The 25813-nt window shown below is 46.3% G+C and overlaps 1 protein-coding gene across 2 annotated transcripts in view; it reads left to right on the top strand.

Annotated features, from left to right (window-relative positions):
• KATNA1 (katanin catalytic subunit A1) overlaps window positions 1-25813 on the top strand; it is a 438379-nt gene that overhangs the window by 28660 nt on the left and 383906 nt on the right. For both annotated transcript variants that reach the window (XM_069607673.1, XM_069607672.1), the window contains exon 2: window positions 22273-22446. In XM_069607673.1, the coding sequence (XP_069463774.1) occupies window positions 22285-22446 (162 nt within the window). In that variant the 5' untranslated portion in view covers window positions 22273-22284. The remainder of the gene's footprint in view (window positions 1-22272; window positions 22447-25813) is intronic.

Raw genomic sequence — 25813 nt, 5'->3', positions numbered from 1 at the left:
TGAATTATGCCTTGCTGCCCTAATGCGTGCACAGGGGAATATATCCCCTCAATGGCTTCTCTGGTAAATGGGTATTGTTTTGCCAGGGGCAGCAGGCCCCTTGTTTTATTTTTACTGGCCCAATCCCTTTTAGTACCCATACATCATGAGGTCCCTTTGTCCATAACTTACCTGGCACCTCTTTGAGATCTCCCTCTGTGTCTTTGTTTTTCTTTTTCACGAACTGTATCGGGAGGGGCACCAGTTTTTCCACTACCTGAACTCTCCCTCCTCCTTGTCATCGGCGAGCAGTTGTTCATCGGATACTCCTGTAATCGTCAAGGTGGGGTCAGTGCACAGTACTGTTTGCCACTCCATGTTGTCATCATCTGTGCCACACAAAATTGCCATGTTCTTGCGTATTGCTGCTTCTGCCAACTGTAACACTGTTGCTTTCCCCTTTAAGTCATCCTTCTGGCACTGTGGTGTATGAATAGGAATTCTGAAGCCAGTCAGAACACCTTCCCCCTATGTTCCCGAAACCCATCCTAGCAGATCTTCGACCCTGTACAGGAACATGCTGTGATATCCTGGCTGTGCTCGCAAGGTGCTTTGCGTGTACATTGCCAAGAGACCAGCTGCTACCTGGGCATAATAAATGTAGAGTGTGGATCACACCATCACTATCTATGTGAATGATATAGTTGCATTCAACCTACTGAGCAAATATCTCCCCAATATGTTGATGGGTGTGTTTTTGGAGTATAGTAAGGGAGCTACGAGATGCTGTGTCCTTATTATTAATGATAAATCTTTTGTTACTGGAACCGCGACCACCGTCCCAGGAAACCCCTATGTATCCATGACTTTGTTAGATAGTGGAAATACTCCCCACTCCCCCCTCTCTAATGTAGGATTTGGTTGCTCCTGTATCTGAGAAATGAGAACTCTCTGGGTCCTGTTTTCACTGTTAACTCAGGTTCCTCTTTGGGGTCGTCAGTTACTACTAGGACTGGACACTCAGACTTTCTGTGGGCCCCCCTATTGCTGTGTGGTGTTCGGCGGAAAGGGAAACAGATTCCCTTCTGCCTGACTTCTGTGTAGTGGAGCACCACGTTTTGCCCTAGCACTACTGTGGGTCCCCCCTGCTACTGTGAGTGGCTCGGTCACATCTGGGACCATTGCCCACTGTCAGTTGTTCCTCCTTGCTGTTGGACCCTCCCACCCCCTGCACCACCTGCTGTGCTTGTATCCGCACTGGAGGACTCTGTATCTGCTGCCATTGGAGTCCTGGCTGTTGCGCTACTTGGTTTGCCTGTTGCAGAAACTGACAAATGCGTGCTACATGTTCCATGTTCTGACAAATGTAGCATGGTCGGAAGACTCTGTTCCTCGATACTCCCCCCTCACTGTGAAAACCCTCTTCCCATAGGGAAGTATTTCCTTATGCGTGTAGTTCCCCTGTGGTAGTACTCCCCATTCTGGCCCATACTGTGGCTGCATGTATCCTCCTTGTTGCTGTGCTTGTCCTACGGGAAACCCTCCCTGCAGTGCTAGTGCCACAGCAGCAGTGTCTGGCATTAACCGTGCTCATTCCATAGTGTATTTGGCCAGCTTCTTTTGTACTAATTTGTTTTCTGCTTTCTTGTCATTCTCTGCTGCCTGCCTCTCACTTTCCTGCTTCCTTTTACAAGAGCGTGTTATTGTGGCTTGTATTTCGGTCCTGCCTTCAGCTTCTATGCTTACTATCTTGTCTAAGGATGCCTGTACATCTGGTGGCAATCCTTTCAATAGTATGTGATAGAACAATGGTATACATTTGTCCCAGGACCTTGGGTCCATAAATCCTGAACTCGCTTTATATATATTCTGCCGGGTTGTCTCCTTTCATTTTATGAGCCATCACTGTCCCCAGGTCATAGCTGTCTGGATACATGCTTCTTAGAACTTCCCAGACATGCGCTTGACAATTGTTAAATGGAGCTCCGCCTTGAGCATTGGTGCTCAATTTCACCCCTTTGTAGCGCGCCCGATTCCAAATGTTGTCTGCCTGTTTTCCTATGATTGTGGCAAACAAACTTTTCATATCCCCTATGTCCACCGTTACACCTGCTGTTTTTTTTCTGTGGTGCGTGTATCCTTTTACTGGCCTCGGCCACGAGAGAAGGTAAACTACACATTAGGTTATCCAGGTCCATTGTTTGCCAGGACACACAATGGGCTCCCCCTCGTCCCTTCTGTAATAAAGGCATTACCTGTGTTTTTGGTCCTGTCCCTCCTCCCCTGACAACTTGTTTTAACCCCATTTTTACCTTTCCCGTCCTACTGCGAGGTGGACCAATCCTTACTGCAACTGTCTGTCCCGTCTTCCCACTCTTTTTTTTTTTTTTTTTTCTTCCCCTTCGCCTTAGTTGGTTGGGTGTGCATTCGTCACTTTGCATGTCACTCCATATGTCTCCCATTGACCTTTCGTCTGACGCTATTTCTTCCTCGTCCCCCTCATCGTCTTTTGTTTCTTCCTCTGTCTTACCCATCTAATTTGAGTTGTATGCTTCCTTATACCCATTCCCGCTTGTCACCCTTGTTCCTTCCCCTCACCTACTTCTATTACCCGTTCTGCTTTCCTTGAACAACACATCCACTTGCTGGCGCGTGTTCTTTTCGATGTCTGCTAGATATTTTATTTCTCCCGGCATGCACATCTCCTCTTTGTACCTCCTTCTCTCTTTCCCCTGTGCTTTTCCCCTGATCACCCTTAGATGTTTCCTGCCACGGGTTAGTGTACCCTGCGGCTGGTTGTAAAGTTTGATATAACCCGTAGGCTGGGGGCAGTGAGCTCAGTCTGTCCCCTCCCACTGCCACTTCTTGTTGCTTTAATTTATCCTCTTTAGTCTCCTTGTAAAGAGAAGAGACCCAATATATTCTGCCTGCTTTTTAGCTTGGAACCTTTTATACTGTGTTAACCGGTATGAGAATGTATGCTCTATTATTTTACTATCAAACATCTTTCTCCTGGCCAGGTGTGAGAACACTGCCCTGCAGTCTCTTCTGCCCACAGAAAGTTGTACTTTAATATTTTATCGCGATAACCGGGCAATTTAAGGCACATATGGTCTAAGGGGCTGTCCATATAGGCCGGTATTTCTGTTCCTTTTTTTCCTTCATCCTACTACTCTGTGCTCTCCCTTTATTCCCAAGCACCCCCATCAATGTTTACTCTGGCTCTCTACAGACAGTCCCAACCAGCTACTTCACTTGTTCACACTGGCCCTCTCCACAGGCCCGACAACTTACTCGATGTTTGACAGCACTCTCCACAGGCTCACCATTTTCTATTAGTGCAAGAGTGTCCAGTGTCTACCCATGCACCAGGGCACACTCCTACTGTTAATAATGTGAAAGGCCTGCTATTTTACACGAGATATCTCTGGGTGCTGATTCATCCACCACAAACCCTCACCATTTGACGCTAACTACCACATGCATGTCCCTCTCCAAGAAAAAAACATAACTCGTACCCCAATGCCACAACTATACAATCGCCTGTACTATGCGAAGCACCTGTCTTAACCGTTTGCCACGCACCCCTTCTGCTCTACCGCAGGCTTGCCCACACCAGCGTCCACTCCCTATTGCATGGCATGCTGTAATATCTACACTACTACGGCAGATCGGCCTCCCTTCTCTCGAGGATGCATTCTATACACCATAAAACAATCTATCCACCCACCTTCTGCTAGCATACACCTATTGTGCAGCGTCTTCTTGCACGATTATATTCACGTCTTGAATACTCCAGAGTCCCTTCAGCACTGAGCCTCCACCACGGGCTCGCCCTTGCACTGAAACGCGGGACGGGTCTTGGGACCTGGCAGACCTTTGCAAACTGTCTGCGGGCCTCCTCAGTGATGCGCTGTGAACAGGGAGATCGGCCTGGATACCCTCAGTAGTCCGGGGAGGACAGACCTCTCGCTGGAGGCTCCAAAAATGTAGTCTGTGTCCGCTAATTAGTGCATAATAAAAACCACTTCCTCAATAAATGGAGCACAAAGCCAGCAAGAAGCAACGTTGTCTTTTACAGCTTGGTAAGCACAAATCAAACAGAACAGTGGATTGCCTCTGATGGAGAGGCTGACATCTGATGGACTAATAACACCAATTTTATAACAAGAAGTACAATAGTTGGAAGTCCAGAGAAACCCTTGCAAGTTGGAGGATTTGTTTTTTCTGTGCTTCCCAGGGATTTGATTGGTTTGCAATCTGCTCCTCCTCGTCGATAGTTACATTAATTAGTGAAAGCCTCATTAGAGCAAACAGTTGGTTTCCCATCACCTCACCCCATCACCTCACAACCCACCCCAGAACATCTTATTAATGAATCAATATTTGTTCTGACCGCCAGAATTTGAATGCACTGCCATTGGTTCAGCACCATTGAGAACAGGACACAAGACATCCTGCAGCTGGTGGGAAAGGGGATATTCACACAATACCTGTTAGATAATGACCCTCGCGGACTCTGTGGCGGATACTTTGAGGGATAGCCCCCTTTTCAGAGCTTAGGAACCTTACCGTCTGATTGGTCCTCCTAGGAACGCCACTCCGTCCAGTGTTCTTTTCCAACTGCCGCCTGCCGGTGGGCATCAGTGGTCAAGTGACTGGCACACTGGTACAGAGCAACCATCCGGCTACCGTGCAGGCGGTTTGTTTGGCTCACCGCCCTGCAGTTCCCTCACTCAGTTCCGGCTGTCTTAATTCCCATATGACGAGTGAATTGAGCCTCCCTCACTCACCCTTTACACATCCCTGTCCTTCTTGTCACGTGTTTAAATTGAAAAGTTCCCAGATCCAGCCCGCTCTGAGTGTTTTCCCACTACGCATATTTGTTGTGCTATTTGTTTTGGTCCCTCCCCTCCTTTATCTACTCGTAGAGCAATGTGCTGGACCAAGTTTACATCCAATGTATCATTACCCCCTACCATTCCTGGTTAAGTTCTATATACAGTGTATCTGTGGCTCAGAGTATCTGTTATTCCCCATGTAGCCACCCCCACCATGCATCTTTACTCCCGCAGTTGGTAGGTGCACCTCCCCCCCTTATCTGGCGCTGATTTAGCACCTTTAACACCGGGGCCTCCAAGCTGCAGAGAGCTAGCACCTCAGATGGTTGATTGGTCCCTGTTGGCGCCCACCAATCCCATTGGAAATTCTTCCTGTGCCCCCGTCCCCCATACTCCCCCCTCTCCCCTGGGTCTCAATGAGATCTATGAGTAGCCTCTTTACATTCCTGAATTCCAACAATACATGTATATGACGACAAGGTACTTTTTTTTTCTATGTTAGAAGGACGTTGTAAGAAATGCAAGGACATATCGGAATCTCTATACCGAACGTCGTAATTGATGAAAGGTATCTTTCTGAGTTTTGATTTATTCTTACAATTAGATTGATTTTAGGATTATTTTTCTATTTTCTTATAATATTACATAAAGGCATACTACGCTGAACTCCCGATGAAGGGAATATGAACAGCATTGCTCTGGATTCTTCAACCAAATGATTGTGTGGAAACTTGTCTATTTTATTTGTCACGCAGCTATGTAAAATGAAGAGTACTAATATTAAAGCATTCTAATTTTAAGAATCTGTTCTTTTTGTGGATGAATTTTCTAAATTAATCTCGTAAATATTCTTTAATCTCATAATAATCAAAAACGTCGTCTTTGACACATTGACTGATATTTCTCTGTTGAATGGTGTGCAGGTGACAGGAGTATCCTTAAGAATAGGATGCCTATATACTTTTTTAACTTAAGTAATAGGAGTGTGATAGTACATACGTGATTCCTTTTTTCACTCTCTTCAGCATTATGCCTTCCTTGTCACAAGGTTTGGAAGTAGGACCTTTCTCCAGGCCCTGGACAGCGCACAACACCAGCTCTTCTGGTTGGTCCTCTGGCATAACCTTGACGGAGCAACTCATATACAGCTGATGAAACATGTTCTACCTCTTTCCGGGAAATGGACGCTCGGTTTATCCAAAGAATGGGTGAAAGCCAATCTGGTTCCTCCAAGTCTTCCTCTTAGTGGTTTCTCTTATTTTATACACCTGGGCTGTTGATTGGGTACCTAAGCCGTTCCTGGATTGCTTTCCCCAGTGTAGGGTTTGTTTTACATACTGTGATTGGTTGACTTTTTGATTAGGCTTCATTTGTATTTTCCTATAACTCCTTTTTGGGCATTGGTCGTTCTTAAAACCTTAACTTGAGTAACAGTTGTTGTGGAGTCTTTAAAGCATTGTCTGGCATTTGTTGAAAATGTGGACCCACTCATGTTAGGGGATGCTCACCGTGGTGCCTGGCGATCTTAAACCAGTATTCAGTAACAGCTGTGAGAAACCTGAAGATGTCTCACCCGCCAGTCCCCGGGGATCTTTCATCCAGGTGGCCAGGACACAGGCATCGTTTTTGGATCCAGTTCCTGTGGGTGGACCACTGTAGGAGGATCACCTGGTTGAGTGGTCCTCGGGGAGTGGGACACTGGAGGGTGAGACACAGTATCCCCTTCCTTGTAACACCTTTTCCCCATCCTACCAGGATACTTAGGAACTCACCCCCCCCCTTCCCGACACAAACACTGTTTCACGGACCGCTCACTGTGAGAGAAAACGGTCTAACACTGGGCCGTATGCCTGACATCTCCCAACACAACGGTCCGGCATTGTCTGGCAATTATTGATAATTACACACACCTGACTTCCATCCCACGAAAGCACACTCTGGGCAAGTCAAAAGAGGAAGCAGCAGTTTCGAGATGGCAGTTTAATACGAGGAGAAAGACAGCAAGACCAGAAAGGGCTGCAATGAGGGATTTGCCCGTGGTCTTTTCAGAGGGAGAAACCACTACTTCCACAAGCCCTCGAGAATGTGAAACATAAGATGGGGAATTAAAGCTGAAGAAAGATGCATTGTGTGTACCCGGGGCTTTCCCGCATCGATAGCCGAGGCGGGGAGGAGCGATTACCGCTGTGGTACTGTGGCTTCTACAGCAAAGCCGCTCCAGTAAAGTCAGCACAGCCGGTGAGTCAGGGAGACTGATAGCAGAACGGTCTGTGCTAGAACCAAGGTTTCAAGCGGCAGCAATGTATGAGGAAATCTGCAAAGGACAGATCGTAAGGCGTACGTGATTTAGCAACGCAAATATAATTGAGTATCCAAGGAGTGATTGAACTTTTGAAACCAAGGTAGATGCCATATACAGAGTGGTCTGGTGACACGTGGGTGCTCATTCGAAGGTCTCTGTCAGACCTCTAACTGAGAGTGTGACTGTAAAATTGTGAACTGTGAAATCAAAGTGGTCCTACAACGAGTCAAGCCAAACCCTGTGCACATTCGAAAGTCTTCGATAGCTAATACAAACTGTAGTTGGTCCGAGCCTGGCTGAGGGCGACTAATTGTGTAAAAGGGATCTGAGCCCGGAAAAGGGGGATCCAAACTAAAGATTGTGGTAGAAAATGGATCTGAGCCCGGCTGAGGGTGATCCAGGATGAAGAGTGAATCGCTCTGATTGAATATTTGTAAAATAACTTTTCGTTGTTTCGGTACATCAGGCCCTCTGAATCAAGAGACTTTGATAACTTAAGAGACTTGGCAACAGAAGGCCCTGATGTTGGTAATGGAACTGTGTCCTTGTGCCGATGTAGCCCAAGATTTTGCTATGCTTGAGTGAACAGCCTTGTCCCATGCTGAAAACGTGGGGAAGGGAGACCAACGGCCTGAACATCCTGACTTACCATTTTGTGAACAACTCTTTCTTTTTTTATGAACAATTCCCCACACGATTTCTAAGTTAGCTGTAAGGATTGGCAAAAGGTTTTTAAGTATAGGCCCTTTTGAGACTCCACTAGGAGGTGCTGCGCAAGGGCGATGTTGGCGCCGCTTGGTGTGAACAGGAAAGGACCTTTTTGCTCTCTACACTCGTCACCACGCCCCCTTCCTCCTTTTAAAACAGCTTTCATATCCCCGGAGCAGTGAAGCCCGGTGCTGCGCAAGGGCGGTGTTGGTGCTGCAAGGTGTTAGCACTGCAGGGAAAGTGCTAGTGCTGAGGCCAGGTCATTACCCGCCAAGCCCCATCGAGTACTCGCCGAACAAAGTTCTATGGACGTAGCAAGGTTTGCAAATGAAGCAAACGAAACAAAGTGATCCTTGGTCCCTGAAGCTCTGTTTTCTAAAGAGGAGGGACAAAGGTTTGGATGCGCAGAGACATTAGCTCCTGTAGTTGCAAGGGAGTCCTGTGGACCGTTAAGGTGATTCCTGGCCCAACCAACGATTACACCGGGGATTTCACAGATTTTACTGTTTGATTATCTAAGTGCTTAAGTGTATTGGGACTTCTTTTATTATTTCAATTAAGCACAAGAGGATACCGCCACAGTGTCACGCAGAGGGGCGAAGGCAGTGCTGTTAGTAACATCTTAAAGGCATGGTCTAGTAAAAATGATTATTGTCCCTACGGGTCGGCCATGTTTTTTTAATCCTAAGTGGCTCGATTATAGAAAACTTTCCTATGGACCTTACCCGAGTTTTCGTCCATTAAACGCACGTGAAAACAAGCACCAGCGAGCCGCCGTTTTCTGATAATCCTATTTTTTCCCCGATCCCCCTGGCTGACCTGATTTTGCGGCACTAAATCAATTCCCCCGCCCCTGAGCCTCACATTAAAACATTCATATTCCCCGCCTCTCCCCGTGACGTTACTGTGCTGCGTAGGCAAACGTGCCCAGTCATCTTCACACAGAACCCGGAAACCAACACAGTTCAACTCGCAACACAGTGCGCCACGATTCGGAATATGAAACTGTACTTTAAAATGAAACAGCAACACCGTACATTTGGTAAAGTACATTTATTTGACATTAAATGTTTAGAGAATATTCAGCAATTGCCATATGAACTCCGGAAGCCATTTATTTTCTTTTATCTGTATCCGCAATAACTGTTCCGTTTCATCTCGAGTCACGCGCTGTTCCTTTATGGTACACAGGATGTTCATTTTCGTAAAAAGAATCACTTTGGAAGCACGGTGAACCGCAAGGCTGTTCCATCAACTAGGCACTAGTCCAGCCTAAAGGTTGTTATGTTGCTTCTAGCCACTAATACAGCGTAAGGGCATGTGGGCCCTTGGCGATCGTCCCATAATATGGTGATCGTGCTCCAGTTGTTGACACAAAGCTGCAGGTGTCTGCTGAAGAATCCATCCGCCGGTGTCTCAAACAGATGGCAGTGGCAGAATGGGATCAAATACCTGTTATGAAAACAAGAAAATGATAATTAGTCTCGCTAGCCGAACTTCATTAATATTACTCATTTTATTTATTACGGCCGATCAGAAACTATTTGCTTGCAAGGATAGTTCAATGAAGTATGTTCGTCTCTAAAATCAATGCGAAAAGTAACAAGATAAATCGAGTCCAACACACAATGATAAACGACAGTTAGTCTACATGCGTGAGGAATAATATGATATATGATATGGCATTTGTAACGCGCCTATACTCAAGTGTTTCTAGACGTGACGAGGCAGGTGGGGGAACAAGGGCAGACAGACAACGATCCTACTAGGCCAGGTGTCTTTCTGATCGCGCATGGGGAAGGGCTGTACATGGTTAGTTGAAATACAAATTAAATAATAGGGCCAGCTGGTGGCAAGTGCAAGGTAAATGCCGGGAGAAGGGGCTGAAGGATATACAGACAGTCCCGTAGTGCAGGTAGGCAGTGCAGGGAAAAGTGGCTGGGCCAAGGACCGAGATCGGTGAGACCAGTGGACCTACATGCCCATGTGCCCACTACGAACAGTTTTACTTGCTTTTCCTAGCTCTTCATTCATTCATTTATTCATGCATCCATTCATTAAATCTTCATTCCGGTATAAAAGCGTGTAAAGATTTACTTACATTATATTTGAAATTTCCATTGTGTCTCTTCGTAATGCAGTCTGTAAAACGGACCGTGCTCTTGACAACGATTTTTCGTATACTGACCTAAAATGAAACTCGGTCTAGTTTCTGAATTTTCTGCCTTATCGTCTCTTACAATATTGCGCACTCCCTTCAAATGTAGTTCTTTCGGCATGGTCCCTGTCTCAAGGTCAAAAAACAATAGACCCTTATACTTCCAGTGCGACTTGTGGGCCTCATCTGGGCGCTGTCCTTCGCATTCTTTATTTGCAACATCACATAGAATAGGCATCTGTGCGAACTTTAAGTTTAGAATCCTTCTATGTAGTGCGCCTCAATGTGCAAATGCGAACTGGCTACTCTTCCAAATGCCACGGCCCGCTTGGCTGGCGCGTTCTAAGTGCCCCAATTTTGTCCCCGTTGTCTGCGAGCTTTGCAGCCCAAATTGAGACATTTAATTTTTGGCGGAAGGTCAGGGAAAGTATAAAGTACCACAGGAGTTGAGTTAAAAGTGAGATTTATTGTTTGTTTTGTTTTATTATTTGCAATACGCAAGCCTCCCCTCCGTTAACAGTGTGCAGCATTTACATTTACATGAGATGAGACATGAGAAAAATATATACATACACATATGTGAGGTGAATAGAGAGAATTCAAAGATGACACCCAGCTTGTTCGCAACCCATGATGGTGAAGGTAGGGGTTAGGTTTACAGGTACACTGTACAATAACATTTATTTACAAAAAGACAATCGTATTGCAATTATTTAAACCGGGATTTGTACTTCACAATCCGCTGTGCTTCGGGTGGGCATGGCACAGTCGCAATGTTCGGTGGCAATGGATCACTGCTCTGCACTGAAACGTCCAAAATTCCATATCTATGCTTCTCTAACACAGCAACAATAAGACCTTTCACAAGGTCGAACTGCATTTCATCATAGACTGGTTTGATCACCCATTGCTTACTTCGTTTTGAAAAAACCTTAGTGTAGCGAGGCATCCTTACTTTACCCCTAGTCTTAGATTATTCACGTCCGACATTGCTGTTATGGGCCAAGACCGCTAGTAGAGTGCGATGTTTCATGCCCCGAAAGCTAAAATGCAAGCGCTTTGGCCTGTACTTTAGGCACATATTGTGGAACACCTCCAAATCTCCTGTGTGACAGAATTCTGTTAGTCCTCTCAAATCTCTTGATAGTTTTGTCGAAAACAATCTTCTCAATGGCTTTGTGTGTCGGTGAAGATGGAATCAACCACTTCTTCTTCCGTGCCTCCTCTGGGGACAAAGGGCCATGTTCACATTGGTGGAAATGTTCATTTGCTGTCCAGCGGTGAACGTTGGTACAGTGGTGCATCAGTGACCGCCATTTTTCAAGTAGTATTTCCACTGACCCCTCACAAGTTTTTGAGCTCCACCAAAGATGGTTGGTGATAGAATGTGACCACTGCAAAATACTTTCAAAACCTTTTTTTTTCCCTGCAGCCGAGATTTTCTTATTGATTGATTTAGCAAGATGCCATACGTCAAATTGATGTTTAATATGTGGGAACTGCTCTCTCATTGTCTTGGCAATTGAAACGTGTCTATCCGTGGCTATGAGGTCGATGTGCATTCCCCTCGATTGTAGATATTCCACTGATTTTATAAAACCTAGTTTCTCCATGGCCACTGAGGATGTACATTGTGTTACCTGCACGACCACCGAACTCACAATTTTCTTACTATCCATGTCCTGAAAGTGGTAGGTGCAGTACTTGGCAGAAAATCCAGGGCTGTCGCACTGTCCATCGCCGGCTAGCCTGAATCGTTTGCCTTCGAATGTACTTGCTAGAGACAATTGTTCAATTTTCCAAGCATCACTAATGGCCGGAAACAGATAATCACGTTGGTATATGTAGTACAGTGCTTTAGAAATGAAATGGAGTCCCACAAACTGAAAGAAAGCCTCTAACTTTCTAAAACTGGAGCCACTAAAAAGTGATGCAGCTGCACACAGTAGATTGCCTGCTGGCAGTTTCCCCAGCATCGGTTGTGCAGACCATGAGAACCTATGATTTAATCTACAGACGGCATTTATTTTGACGTTACTGCCTTTTATTTGACGAGTCACATTAATCAATGGCTTCCCACATACTTTCCCTCTAATGGAATGCACACATTTCAGCATACTTATAATTTCCATCAAACAACTGTCGAATACAATGTATTTGCTCTCTTTCATTAGACTGTCATCCTGCGTCAACGTTGTTTCGGCCTGTGACGTTGTGGAGATTTCAACACATTGGAAAGTAATATCGCTGATATCAAGTTCTGATGCGTCTATGGATGCTGCGGCTGGTTCATTCTCTGTCATTTCAACATCTATTACTTCAACATTGATGGGAGAACACAACAATGTCGACAGGTTTTTTGGTGGCAAATTTTTGGCGGGTGTAGATTGTGTAAATTGATCTGCAACTACTTCAGAGCTATCTTCAATACCTTCAATACATTCAATAACATCTTCTTGTGGTGGTGCGGTTGCACTGTAGCTATGGTCCAATGCAACTTTGCTGTAGTCTCCAAACACAGTTAATTCATGTTCTGGCCATTGGACATGAGCATCTCGAGCCTGAACACGCCTCGCCTCAATTAATAGTTCCTCCATAGTGTACACGGTCTGGCAAGCCACATCTCTCATTCGCTTCACTGTCTGTGTGTGTATAGTTCTGACACACACGGGTAACTGGAGGAGAGATTGGAAAAGGGATGTTCAGTTTAAACACAAGATGCAGTGTAGTAGAATTGACTGGAAAAAACATAAAATAGTCCCCAGCACAAACATTTTATTTTTTTAAAGTTATGAACTGTTTGTAACTAACCTTTTTTTTGTTTTTTTTTTCTTTGCAACTTTTTTGACTCGACCTTCAACATCTGCACGCTGTAGCTCCGATTCGTTTCCGCATGTCCTCCCTTCCTCTTGCGGTGCAAAGACTATATTTTCTGTATCCGCATAGACAGCACGGAATGAGGCTCCATCGTCTCCCTGAAACATAGTACTTTCATTACTATGTTTCAAAATATTGTTAGCATAAAACACACATGAGGACGAACACACAGGTACATCTCAATAGCCAAACACGATTTAAACATTGTGTGCAACAATCAAACGACAAGTATTCGACCAGTGATGATCTATTTCGATGGAACTGTCAGTATCCATACCTCTGGCTCTGCATGGACTGCCATGATTGGTTGTATTGGAGAGGAGGCATCCGCATCTCCCTGAAACACAGTACTTGCATTAGTATGCTTTTCAATATTGGAAACATAACACACACTTGGGGTCGAACGCACAGGTACATATAAAGAGATAACCGCAAATGATGCATTGTCCAAAAGAATCAAGGAAAATCTAAATATGATCACATTTCATCGACTTTTCAACGAATTATTTACATCTGCATCATCTAAATTGGATGTTGTGATTGTAGTGGAAGCTTCGTCGTCTCCCTGAAACACAGCACTTGCGTTAATAGGGAAGAAAGTATAGCAAATGGAATCCCGTTATATGATCACGCATGATGGAGCTGTCATTATCCATACCTCGTGCTGCTGAAGAATATCTATGGATGTTGCAAATGTAGTGCGCACTTCCGAAAGCTGTTGCGCCGAATCGTATACATGAATGTCAGGCTCTGCATCAAGTGCAGGGGTTGACGCTCCATCAACTGCCTCAAACATAGTACTTGCATTAGTGAGGATTACAATTGTGAAAACATAACACACACCTGGGGTCGACAGCACAGGTACATATCAACGGCTAACCACGAATGAAACATTGTGTAGAACAATCAAACGACAAGAATTCCAGCTCTGATGATGACGCTCAATGGAGCTGTCAGTATCCATTCCTCCTGCTGTTGAAGAACATCTAGAAATGTTGTAGATGTGGCGGACGCTACAGCATCCCCCTGAAAGACAGTACTTGCATTAGTATGGATAACACTAATTATAACTGGAAAACAAACACCAGTGGACGATAACTAAGGTGTATATCAATTGGAAAGCAGTAACCAAACATTCGGTAAAATAATTACACGATAGAATAAAACTATTCCTTGACATGCATAAAACAAGTATGTAGCGGATTAGCCTAGTGAGATTACCTGATACGCGCTAGAAGTGGTTGATAACTGCGACCACGTCAAGGATGTAGAATGTTCTTGCTTCAGATTGAAGGGATAGTCAAGAAGTTGTAAAGGTCAATTAATGATTGATAATGAAATGCCAATATTAAAAATAGCCATGTAAGCCGACAGAATACTTGAAAAATGCTCAATACAGCACAGTTCCCTGTCCCCATATATATATATACATTGCGTTTGTGGGTTATGAAATCGAAAAAGAATATATTGATAAATGTCATTATTCAAAAAACTATGCACTCATATCAATATCGAAATTATTACAAGGGATAGAACACCTACAATATCAATTAGTCCATTCGGCTACCTACACACTACCGCAAGGCATAAAGCTAAATCCGGACACTTGACTCACCGGTGGCGGAATATGGACGAATAGAGTGGGAATAGCGTTTTCGCGCAATTTCCGTGTCGTTCGCCGTTTATTCTTCTTTGTTACCCAAGAAGTTGCGTACATGTCCAAGGAAAAGTGCCGGCTGCAGATGCGGTATCGATCACCCCTCTTGTCCTGTAAGACTTGTTGGACTCTACTTTCCAGCTCATCCAGTGGATATCCGCAATGTCTGACCCATTCTCTTATTCGATCAACAGTTTTCGGGAATACATGCATTGTAGTGCCTTCAGATTTAGCCTGGGTCTTCGAAGGGCAACCGCTAATCGAACAGGCAGGCATTGTTGATAAATCTGAAAAGTAAATATCGACATTATTATACAATCTTCAAGAATAAAGATTTGATACAAAAGTAAATGAATCATACAATGATCAATGCAAGGTTTGTTTTGGTCGCAGGAACTATATCAGTTCATTATGTGCAGCTTAGTATTTGCATAAGTTGCAGAAATGTATAAATGATGTGACTAAAAACTGAACATGTGACTCATCCCTTGGATGTTCTGTATTGCACGAGAAGGAAACATGCTTACATTATAGACTGGACCCCCGAAGGGTGCAATTCGATGACAATAGACACAGATGAAAATAAATAGATCTATTGATAGGATAGCAATGGAAACTCAAGTCAATAGCAATGAGACCAATGAACCTAGCACTATTGTGTACTCAACTCGTAAATAGATAGAAATTTAAAAATCTGCGAAATATGACTAGGATACATGGCCTTACCTTGACCAACAAACAGTTGGATTCAGCAAGCAGAGCAGTATGTTGCAGGAGAATAGGTGGGTGGCCACGGGTAGCACACTGATGGGTTTGCTCTAAGCGGTCACAGAAGTTCACGGATAGCACGACGACGAGCAGATTAGCGTAGATCTCAGTGGTTGCCAGGTAACATGTTCAGGAGTTGACTTGCAAAGCACAAAGATGTTCTCATGAGACATATCAAGTGGTTTATAAAGTATTAGAAACAGGGGTGTGTTTGTGAATGAATGACGTATGTCGTGGTCTTAGGGGGGCGGCCTGCTTCAAGGGGAGGCCTGGCTGGAAACACGGGGTCTGAGGAGGCCATGTGACCGATGGCCCCTGGGCGTGGGACACCTTTTTGAAGTGTACATGTAGTTTGGCACCTTGGCCTTTCGCGCCCCTGACAGCCCCCCATGCCAGCGGGCATCCACCGGCGCGAACCGCCTTTGATACAGGGGGGTGGGATGGATGGGCCTGAGGCGTGCAGATAAGGCACAGGAAGACTGCTGAATGGAGATACACTTATGTGGATTGCAGGGGGCGGCCTGCCTCAGGGGAGGCCTGGCTGGAGACACGGGATCTGAGGAGACAATGTGACCGATGGCCCCTGGGCGTGGGACACCTTTTGAAGTGTACATGTAGTTTGGCACATTGGCCGTTTGCGCCCGTCACAGCCCCCCATGCCAGCGGGCATCCACCGGCGCGAACCGCCTTTGATACAGGCGGGTGGGATGGATGGCCCTGGGGCGTGCAGTTAAGGCACAGGAAGACTGCTGAATGGAGACACTTATGTGGATAGCAGGGGGGCGGCCTGCTTCAAGGGGAGGCCTGGCTGGAGACACAGGGTCTGAGGAGGCCATGTGACCGATGGCCCCTTGGCGTGGGACACCTTTTGAAGTGTACATGTAGTTTGGCACCTTGGCCTTTTGCGCCCCTGACAGCCCCCATGCCAGCGCGCATCCACCGGCGCGAACCGCCTTTATATCAATATACAGTATATCGCCTTTATATCAATGATAGTATATCGTTGCTTATCAATAACAAATGCCACATACCGGAGATTCTTGTGAGCACAGACCCACACTTCAACCGGTGTATTATAGTGGTCAAAACCCTAAGGCCTGTATAATCCAATGGTAATTGTTAGCATAGATATATGTGTGACTTTTATAGAGACATAACCTACTGAAAGACTTTGAACAAGTGTTATTTAGTGCATGCATTATCGAGAATATGTTATGTTAGCTTAGATAGATAGTGACCACCCTGCTTCACAGCGACCAGACCTTCACCCATTCGGAGCACAGATGTCCGACGTCCATCCTTGAATGGAGACACACTTGATTCATTTAAAAAATTGAGACAACCGTTGTTAAAATAATGTGGTGTTTTATTTTGTATCTTATTTTCATGACACAAAAATACAAGACTTTAAAGATTATACAGGTCAGGTTGCAGCACAGCGAGAGAAAATCCCCTGTACTGACCGCTGTCACTCAGGAACGTTTCTCTAATGGCACGAATGGCACAGGCGGGTATCACTCTTCGAACCCGGTGTCCAAGCCTCCCGTGAAGCCACCATATAGAGGACATTAGGCCACCAGCCTGTACCACCTGTGAAAAGGAATGAAACAAACTGTTTTTAAATGACCAAGATAAGTTTAATAAACGTTTGTTGTCAATGACAATTCTTGTAACTAATGGCATTTTACACGGACAAATGCTATTTAGACAATGCACACTATTGAACGACTTACATGCGTTACAATGATATGTAGATGAAATTTTGGATATAGTAGAAGAACATGAAATAGGAGTGGCATGACAAGCAGAGTATACTTACTCGTTACTCGGATTACGAGGACGAACAGTTGCTCGAAGTTCGTGCATAAGCACCATCATTATTCTCAACACGGCCCGTGTGAGGCAGGCTGCCCTGAAGTCTGGCAGCTCGGTGATGCATTGCGGTCGTGGCTCGCCTTCCGAAATGTAGGCCAGGCATCCCGAGTTTTCTCGGCAGCAGCAGTTCTCGTCCTCAGTTGGCATTAGCTCGCACCGATTGCATGTGCACCAGGTGGAGACGCCGTCCATTCGACTAGGCCCAGGCTCTTCATCTGTTGATTCGTCCTGCAAACTGCCGTCCGAATCCCCATCGTTTTCGCGTGCTTCCCTTTCCAGTAGTTCCTCCTCGGTATACTCGGGCTCGTACATGTAGGGCATTATTGTAGCCATTGTGTGTTAAACAAACTAAAATAATTTATAGCAGTGGTACTGGTATCTGTTCACACGGGCTACAAGCGGCGAAGGTAGCTGACCAGAGCACTGAAACGAGTCACAGAATACTCAAAGTAACACAGAGAGAGGAATGGAAAATCTGCTGCTGTGTGTTGTGAAACGGTCTGTTTATACTTATTGAGGAAAGAGGCGTCCTGCCATTTCCATGGCGACACGTCATTAGCTGAAGCGCAGCGAATGTTGACACGAGACGTGCTTTGGCGTTGGGAAATGGGCGGTACGAGTCTGCTGATGACAGGCTCAGGGGCGGGGGAATTGATTTAGTGCCGCAAAAGCAGGTCAGCCAGGGCGATCGGGGAAAAGATAGGATTATCAGAAAATGGCGTCTCCCTGGTGCTTGTTTTCGCGTGCGTTTAATGGACGAAAACTTGGGTAAGGTCCATAGGAAAGTTTTCTAAAATCGAGCCACTTAGGCTTAAAAAAACATGGCCGACCCGTAGGGACAATAAAAATGTTTACTAGACCATGCCTTTAAGGCCTTGGGGAGCAAAGGGGGGTGGGGGGAAGAGTTTGACTTTGGGTGCCAGTCGGGCGTTCTTTGCTCCGGAGGCTGGACAATATATTGTTCTGTTTGGTCTATCCTTCGCCCTCTTCTAATCCTTAACAGGTGAACCTTTTTTCGTATTCTGAACAAACCAGACCTGCTTTTGTTCCCCTGGTTTCTACATACAACAATAAGAAGTGTATTTATTTATTTGGAGGAAGAGGCATACAGCAAACGCATCAGAGCAAACAATATATTTAATGTGCACATGATGTAATACAGTAACTGCAAGAGCAACTTTGTAACCGGTGGCGGAGCACTAAATCATGATGCACCACAACATATAAGCACTTCATTGTGAGATTGAGGAGGAGCCACTCTCAGATGTGCTCTCCACTTGGCTGTTAAGGTAGCTGTTGAATGCAGTCCATATGTTCTTGGGGCGTGAGTGAGTACGAAGCATATCAAGGTAGCCCTCCTCTCAATTTCAAGAACAAGTAAGCAAATTTAACCACTTCTGAAATGTAGGGGGAGAGGAACTCTTCCAGCTTTGAAGTACGCATTTCTGGGCCACTATGCAACTTATATTCAGAAATTTGGCCATACCCTTAGTATCGTCGGTTTTCCACACCCCGAACAGGACACCCAGCGAGTCAGGGTCAATAACAGTGTCAATGATCTAAGATAATGTCCCTAGGATTCTCTCCCAGAATTTCACCAGTTTATGGCATGTGCAGAACATATGCAGATGGTCCGCATTCTCCGCCTTACAGCAGGGGCAGGAGTGCGAATAGGTGTGGCAAAGTTAGAGATCCTGAGAGGGGCGTAGTACAGCCTATTCAACAATTTAAATTGCATGGCACGGTAGCGGAAATTGAGGGAGACTCTATTGGTATGCGAGCACATTTTTTCCCATAAGTGATCAGAAACCTCAAGGCCCAGTTCCTCTGCCCACTGTGCGCCCTTGAGGGTCGAGTCGGGGCGCTCGTCAATAACATCTTGTATAATGAAGAAACAACGCGACGGGCGCCCCCTGAATTAGCGATTTATGCAATCCCTGGAGAGTCCGGGGGCTCGTTGGGGAAATCGGGCCAAGCGGCGCTGAAGGCAGCGCGGAGCGTATAGTATTGCAGAAATTCTAGCGCTGACACGGAGTGGCCCGGCATCCATGTCTGGGGTTATGAACCGCCCATCGGGATAGAAGTCTGTTAGTGCCTGGTAGCCCACGGTGCCCCAGTGCCGAGCCAGGGCCGTGTCGTGTGTAGGCTCCAGCCCAGGGAACCCCCACACGGGCAGCCACTTGCAATAGGGGTGCTGTTCCACTGAACAGTCAGCCCCAGGCATGCACAGGGGTTCCGACTGGGTCGATGGGCGAGTCAGGTACATACTGCTGGTGCAATATGAGTGTCATTACATTAACACCGCCTGCTGCTGCTAGAATCTCCAGCTTGACATGCGGGCGGGAAGTGGAGACAGGATACCAGTGAGAAGCGTATTGAGCCTGTGCTGCCAACCAATACGTCAGGTCAGGGCCGGTAAATCCCCCTTTTTCATATGGGAGCGTCATATCTGTCAATTTCTTGCACACCGCCCCGGAGTGCCACAGGAACTGCACGCACAGGTTGTGTAGTCTCATGAAGTATTTCCCCCTGGCCAAATGGGTATGTTACTGAATGTGTACAATAACTTGGGGAGCAATACCATCTTGATGAGTGAAAGCTTCCCAGCGAATGACAATGGGAGAGAACGCCAATGTGCCATTTTGGACAACAATAAGAAGTTTATAACTGACTTGATTTGGTTGCGCTGACTTGCATATTTTTTCATATTTGTATTTTAGTCTGCTGCTTTCGTTTATGTTAATTGTGGTTTATTATTTTAAATATGTAGTAACAAATTTGTCATAACATTTTTAGCAACTGGTGATACAATTTGTATAGTTTGCACATCAGCTGGTTAGCTGACTCAGAGGGATGAGGGGGTGAGTTGATTGGGTTGATGAGTTTTTGTGTCTTCATTCTTGCACAATTTGCTAAATGTTCTTAAATTTGCACTAATTTGTATGGTTTGCACATAGACGCTGTATAGTATTTAGCGATTCACTTGGTACCCAGTAGCACCCTAGGCCCAGACATATATTTTATTTCATTTTTGTTAGCATAATGGTAAAAAGGAAAGCTGAGGGATTGGTTTCCTCAGGGTGCTACAAGAAACAAAATCTAAAAAATGTTGGAACCACTTGGTGAACCATCTAATCTTTGCGTATATTATTATTTGATGGTCGTAGCTTTCTCCCATCTTTAGATTTAAGTTTAGATGGGCGTTTTATCACACCCTTGATAAAGTTCATTAAAGACCCTTGATCTGGGGTCACTTGTCTGTCTTAATTTGATGTCATGCCTTCCTTACACAGCTGACAGCATGCTTCCCGGCTTTTGCTGTCGAAGTTTGGTATTGGAAAAACATGTTTACATTACTCAGATTTCCCCTTTTCGTCGTTCTGCAAACTCTTGCGGTTTGTTTCCCTTTTGTTTGGCCCACTTATTGAAAGAAAATGTTTAACTGCCTGGCAGTAATTATTTCCATTCAGAGCTTTTGAATGCTGACATGTTTGCATGTTTCTAGGAGTATTGACAATGTTTTTCACTGTTCTGATTGACTGTTCTAAGACATGCTGGACTTTGTAGTCCTGACTCCTCTTTGTAGCAAAAGATGCCTTTTGCTATACTAAAATCCCATATCTCTGAGGGAAGGCCATCTCACGGAATCGCACTCCTTCCACCCTCTTTGAGGTACATCGGGTAGCTGCCTGAGACCAACTTATTCGACTGTGGCACAAAACTGGAATCTGATGCAAGAAAGGACTGGACATACCCAAAAACGACCTCTAACGAGCTCTAATCAGAGGAAAGAACTGTAGATTCAGTCCCGATTGTGACCTATTGCGACTTGCAAATTAGTTTTACTGTGCAAAACACCCCAGCACATTATTAGGAAGTTATATAGATTAGTTTCAGGACGGTCTGTGTTCTCTTAACCCAACAACCCAAATCTGCATGGGCATTGTAGTTGACGATGGAAAGGCCTCTTTGACGTGGCTGCTGAGGTCCCGAACGGTTGCCTGATGAGAGGTAAGGTAGGCCAGATCATAGGCAATTCTAAATTTGGCAAGCTTAAGTGCAAAATAAAGGGGCATTCAAAGTATTACTGGCACTACCCTGCATTCATTTATATACTGAGCTTTGCCTGAAATGCAACCGACCCATCCGGGAAGATCTTTGTTGTACCAAAGACTACGCTGCCTAAGGTTTGTAAGGTGTGTTATGATGGCATCTAACTTCCTTTTGAACAGCTCTATATAACATGTTTTTGAAAATATGATATGTAAATCAGATTTTTAGGAAAGGGTGTTCTCACCGTTTTAGATAGAATGAGCAAAAAGTTTAGAAGCCCACAATATAGCTTTGTACAAGTGAGCGGCAGTATTTCCATTGGACGCTGTCGAAGGATAGAGTTCTCCTCCACTAATTTGTACATTCTCCAAGCATCTACTCCAACACAACAAACCTTTCTTTTGCAGTTTATACACTTTGTCGTTAGGGTCACTGTTATCCAAGAGTAGAGATTTTATGTCCTGGAGTAAGGAGATCTCAGTAAATGTGATTCTTTTTTTAAAATATAATTCTTTCCCAACTTCTGAAACTAATAGAAATATATCCAATGCCTGTATTGTAGCACCCTGAGGGAAACAAGTGCTGTTTTTAAGGGGTGAGGATATTGCTCAGCTTTGCTATTTACTTCCAAACCAACATTATCAATTGATTACGCATTACAATTTATCTACGGTTTGGTGTACCCTTCTAGAAAAAATTTGCACTCAAAAAGAATACAATTAAAGATTAATATCCGTGTGGTTTCCATTTTAATTGCTAGCTACTAAGCACCCATATTTACCCGTAAAGTGCTACAAAGATTTTTGAGTCTAAGCCTAATCCCTCTTTGTTTAAAAAAAACACAACCACAGAATTGATTCACTCTGGTGTTATTTGGCAAATAGGCGTTGATTTAGGAATTGCTGATGATCCAGCATTGGTCTCAAACATTTCCTTTAAATCCATCCTTGTTATAAGCATATTTCTTGACGCAAAAACATTGGCACTTCGATAAAATTTCAGTGGTCTTGAAATAAATTAACCCACCTACCTAAACCATGCGTTTATTTTTCAGGGAACCATCAGCATGAGTGTTTTCATGATAAGCGAGAATGTGAAGCTGGCTCGAGAATACGCTCTTCTTGGCAACTATGATTCTGCAATGGTCTACTATCAAGGGGTTCTTGATCAAATGAGCAAATACCTTTACTCTGTCAAGGAGACATATCTACAACAGAAGTGGCAACAGGTAATCTTGATTTCTTTTTGCCATGTTACTATCTACCATGCTGGGTTAGTTGTGCAACTTTATTATACTGTGATGATTCAGCTCTTTTTGCTAACCAGTTGTAAGGATCTCATTTTATGGTTTGTTTCCTTTTGTGTGCCAGTGCCTCCCTATTTAAATACTAATTTAGTTTGAAAATTGTAATTGTCGGGGGGCGTGGCTTGGAGCCAAAATGGTCGGTCCAGCTCCGTGAGAGCTCCCGGCCGTCGCCACGCATCCGTTCAAAATGCTTTGGTGAAGAGTGATACACAGCACACACTGACGGTGTACCTGATGGCGGAATCCTCCCTGCGCATTTTGAACTAGCCCCGATCCCGCTGCGGGCCTGGGAACCGAGGCAAGGCTGTGGGATCTGCGACAACAGGGAAAGATGGGAGTCCGCGCACAAGATGCCGGCTATCGGAGGCTGGTTTCCCCTGGAGCCGATGCGGAGTGGAGCACTGGGACCCTTAGGCAGCGAACCTCAGGGGGTCCTATGAAGCCCAGCGATCCCTGAGCAAGCGGGCAGACCGATCCTCGACATAGAGCCTGCCCCCAATACAGCTGTCAGCAACGCCCGGCCCAGCGAGAAGGAACCGAGGGAGCATGAAGCGCTGCCATCGGGGCGACTGCATCGGTGCTCGGCGACCCGGCACCCCGCAGGGAGAGCCGCGATCGAGGCTGACAGCAAGGGGCTCCCGCCGGACTGCACCGCGGGGAGCGCGGAGAGAAGACCCTAACATAGACTTCCCACCCCACGGGGGTGTCTTGATAGCAAGCCAGACCGGGATCGGCTCTCGGGGTGACTGGTTCGGCATCGGACGACTTCCTGCTCATTACAGCAAGTGGCTCCGCGAATTCCGTGGAGAGTAGCAGACAAGGCGGAGAACCAAGCGGAACCCAGCGAGCCAGGCGGGGATTGGGTCGGCTCCTGGCAGCGCCCCGCACAGCTAGCGCAACCGGGGCTCTAGCTGCCTCATCCCGCCCCCTGCCTCCGAACGCGGCCGCAGTCCATCAGCCAGCATCTGACAAAGTAGAATCCGCGTGGAGGGGTCTGAGCCCGAGGTGGCCGCAGCCCCACCCCGCTCCGATCCAGCAAAGGAGCGGGGGGTCCGGATGAGGCCCCCGGACGACTACCCCAAAGGAGACAGGTAGGGCGGCACCTGCCGCAACAGCCACAACCCAGAGGGACCACCATAAGCCCGGGAAGGGCCAAGGAAAGCTTCAATCTTGGGGGTGCGGACACAGTCGTCCCCCCGCCCTCCCCACACTAGACTCAAGGAAGCATCCAAGGGCAACAATGGCCCCTTGGGGCACGATTTCACTGCCAGGACTCAGCGGAGGGAGATCGGAGTCGTCGTGAGGTTCCACTGGCCCCCACTGACCCACCCGGCCGCAGGGGGAAGACTGAGATTCCAAGGAGGGCCCTAAAGGGGCAATAAACCACCCACCGGCGGGGTGTAGAGGGTCGAATCACTACACAGACTGCCCCACGGCCTCTAACAAATACAGCGGCCACTGAGCCACAACAATAGGGCGGGGGAGTGCGGAGGCCCCCGCCCAACGTTCAGCAGCCATCAAGGCCCCAACAGCGATCGCCCGGGAGTCCAACACAAAACTGTAATCTCAAGAAACAAGAGCCCCAAGTACCCGGGCAGCCGGGGGATGGTCTGCACCTCCTACGACTCAAGGAACCAATCGCACCAATAAGCAAGCGAACATCTCCGGGATTAATCTACCGCATCCTACGCGGGTCCCACCAAACCAGAAGGATCCCTTCCTCTAGACAGCACAAGCGCGGTCCTCCCCTCCAAATATGGCGAAAGCACCCAAAGCCACAAAACAAACAGATATCTCGGCTCTACTGGCAGCCCCGAGCACAGACAAGCCCAAAAAGGGGACCGACCGGAGACAGCGGCCACAACCCAATCCACCACCGCAGATCCCGCTACCATGACACAGTCACCAAATCGGATTTACAGGAGCTCCTACAAGCCCTCACAAAAGAATACCAAAGGGGCACAGAAGAAGTCATGGGAAAGATTGCGGCACTAGACAAACGAGTGGGAGAAGTGGAGGCGAGAACCGAAGAGGTGGAAGCGACCCTATGCGACCATGGGCACGCAATTGGCGAAAGCTCTGACAGAATCACAGCCCTCGAGGCTCGTTGCGAAGCAATGGAAGCAAGGCAGGAGGACGAGGAAAATCGCTCTTGCCGGACAACATCCGCTTAAATGGAATCCCGAAGTCAATCCCGGACACTGATCTGCCCCGCTATGTTGAGGACCTATTTCGGTTCATCATAACCCTCCCCGACGACGCCCCTTTGGAATTGGATAGGGTGCATCGAACGAGATCCAGAACAAACACAGACACCCCACCGGATGTCCTAGCCAGAGTACACTTTTACAAGGTCAAAGAGGAAATCATGAGGGAGGCCAGAGACTCCCCTCGTGTCCTCTTCAGAGACGCCTCAATCTCCCTCTATCAGGATCTAGCAGCCATAACACTGGCAATAAGAAAGGCCTTACGACCTATCAAGATCTGGCTCAGGGAGAAGAAAACCCCTTACCACTCGGCGTTCCCCACAGCCCTAGCATTCTCCTGGGAAGGTAAACCCTGCCTGATCCGCACCTTGCAGGAGGGAGAGAAACTTCTAAACCTGGACCCAGAAGATGACAATCGAGCCCAAAATACCCCAGCGCGAACACCAAGAACAAGGGGGGGCTGACCTCGCCTGGAACAAGTGGGTAGACGCCGAAAACTCCGAGGCCCACCAACCAAAAACAAACTAAATGGCTAGACCTGGGCTCAACTCCCAACATGGAATCAAAAGAGGGCCGCCCAACAAAAGCACAAGAAAAGAGAACAACACAATCTTATCACATCAGATCCACATCGCTTCACCAATTAACAGTTGAGGCACCGTTGCCTCCAAGCAGCAAGAATGCGTTGGCCCAGCGGGATGCCCCGTTGGCAGACGAACTGACTTTCATGGCCTTAAAAACTCGATTGGTCAAGGTGGGGGTGGGAGAGGGAGGGACTCGGATCCAGGGGACAGAAAATAAAAACCCAGCAACGCACAAGGAAATTAACGCACCAGAGGAATCACAACAAGAACAGCCCAAGGAACACAAAAGAGACATCATCACAAGAGATGGAGTCCACTAAGGAACTAACCATGATAACATGGAATGCACAGGAGCTGAATTTACCTAAGAAACGAAAATCAGTGGAACAGAGACTGAGCCATTTAGAAGCCGACATTGTGTGCCTTCAGGAAACCCACCTACTGCAAACGGACGAAAAGAGAGTGAATTACCGTCAATACCCTACGAAGTTCTTTGCC

This window comes from Ambystoma mexicanum, chromosome 4q (genome assembly GCF_040938575.1).
Source record: "Ambystoma mexicanum isolate Mex_15411 chromosome 4q, UKY_AmexF1_1, whole genome shotgun sequence".
Classification (NCBI taxonomy): domain Eukaryota; kingdom Metazoa; phylum Chordata; class Amphibia; order Caudata; family Ambystomatidae; genus Ambystoma; species Ambystoma mexicanum.
The sequence above is the reverse complement of the archived record's forward strand: the minus strand, read 5'-3'. Positions and strand labels throughout refer to the sequence as shown.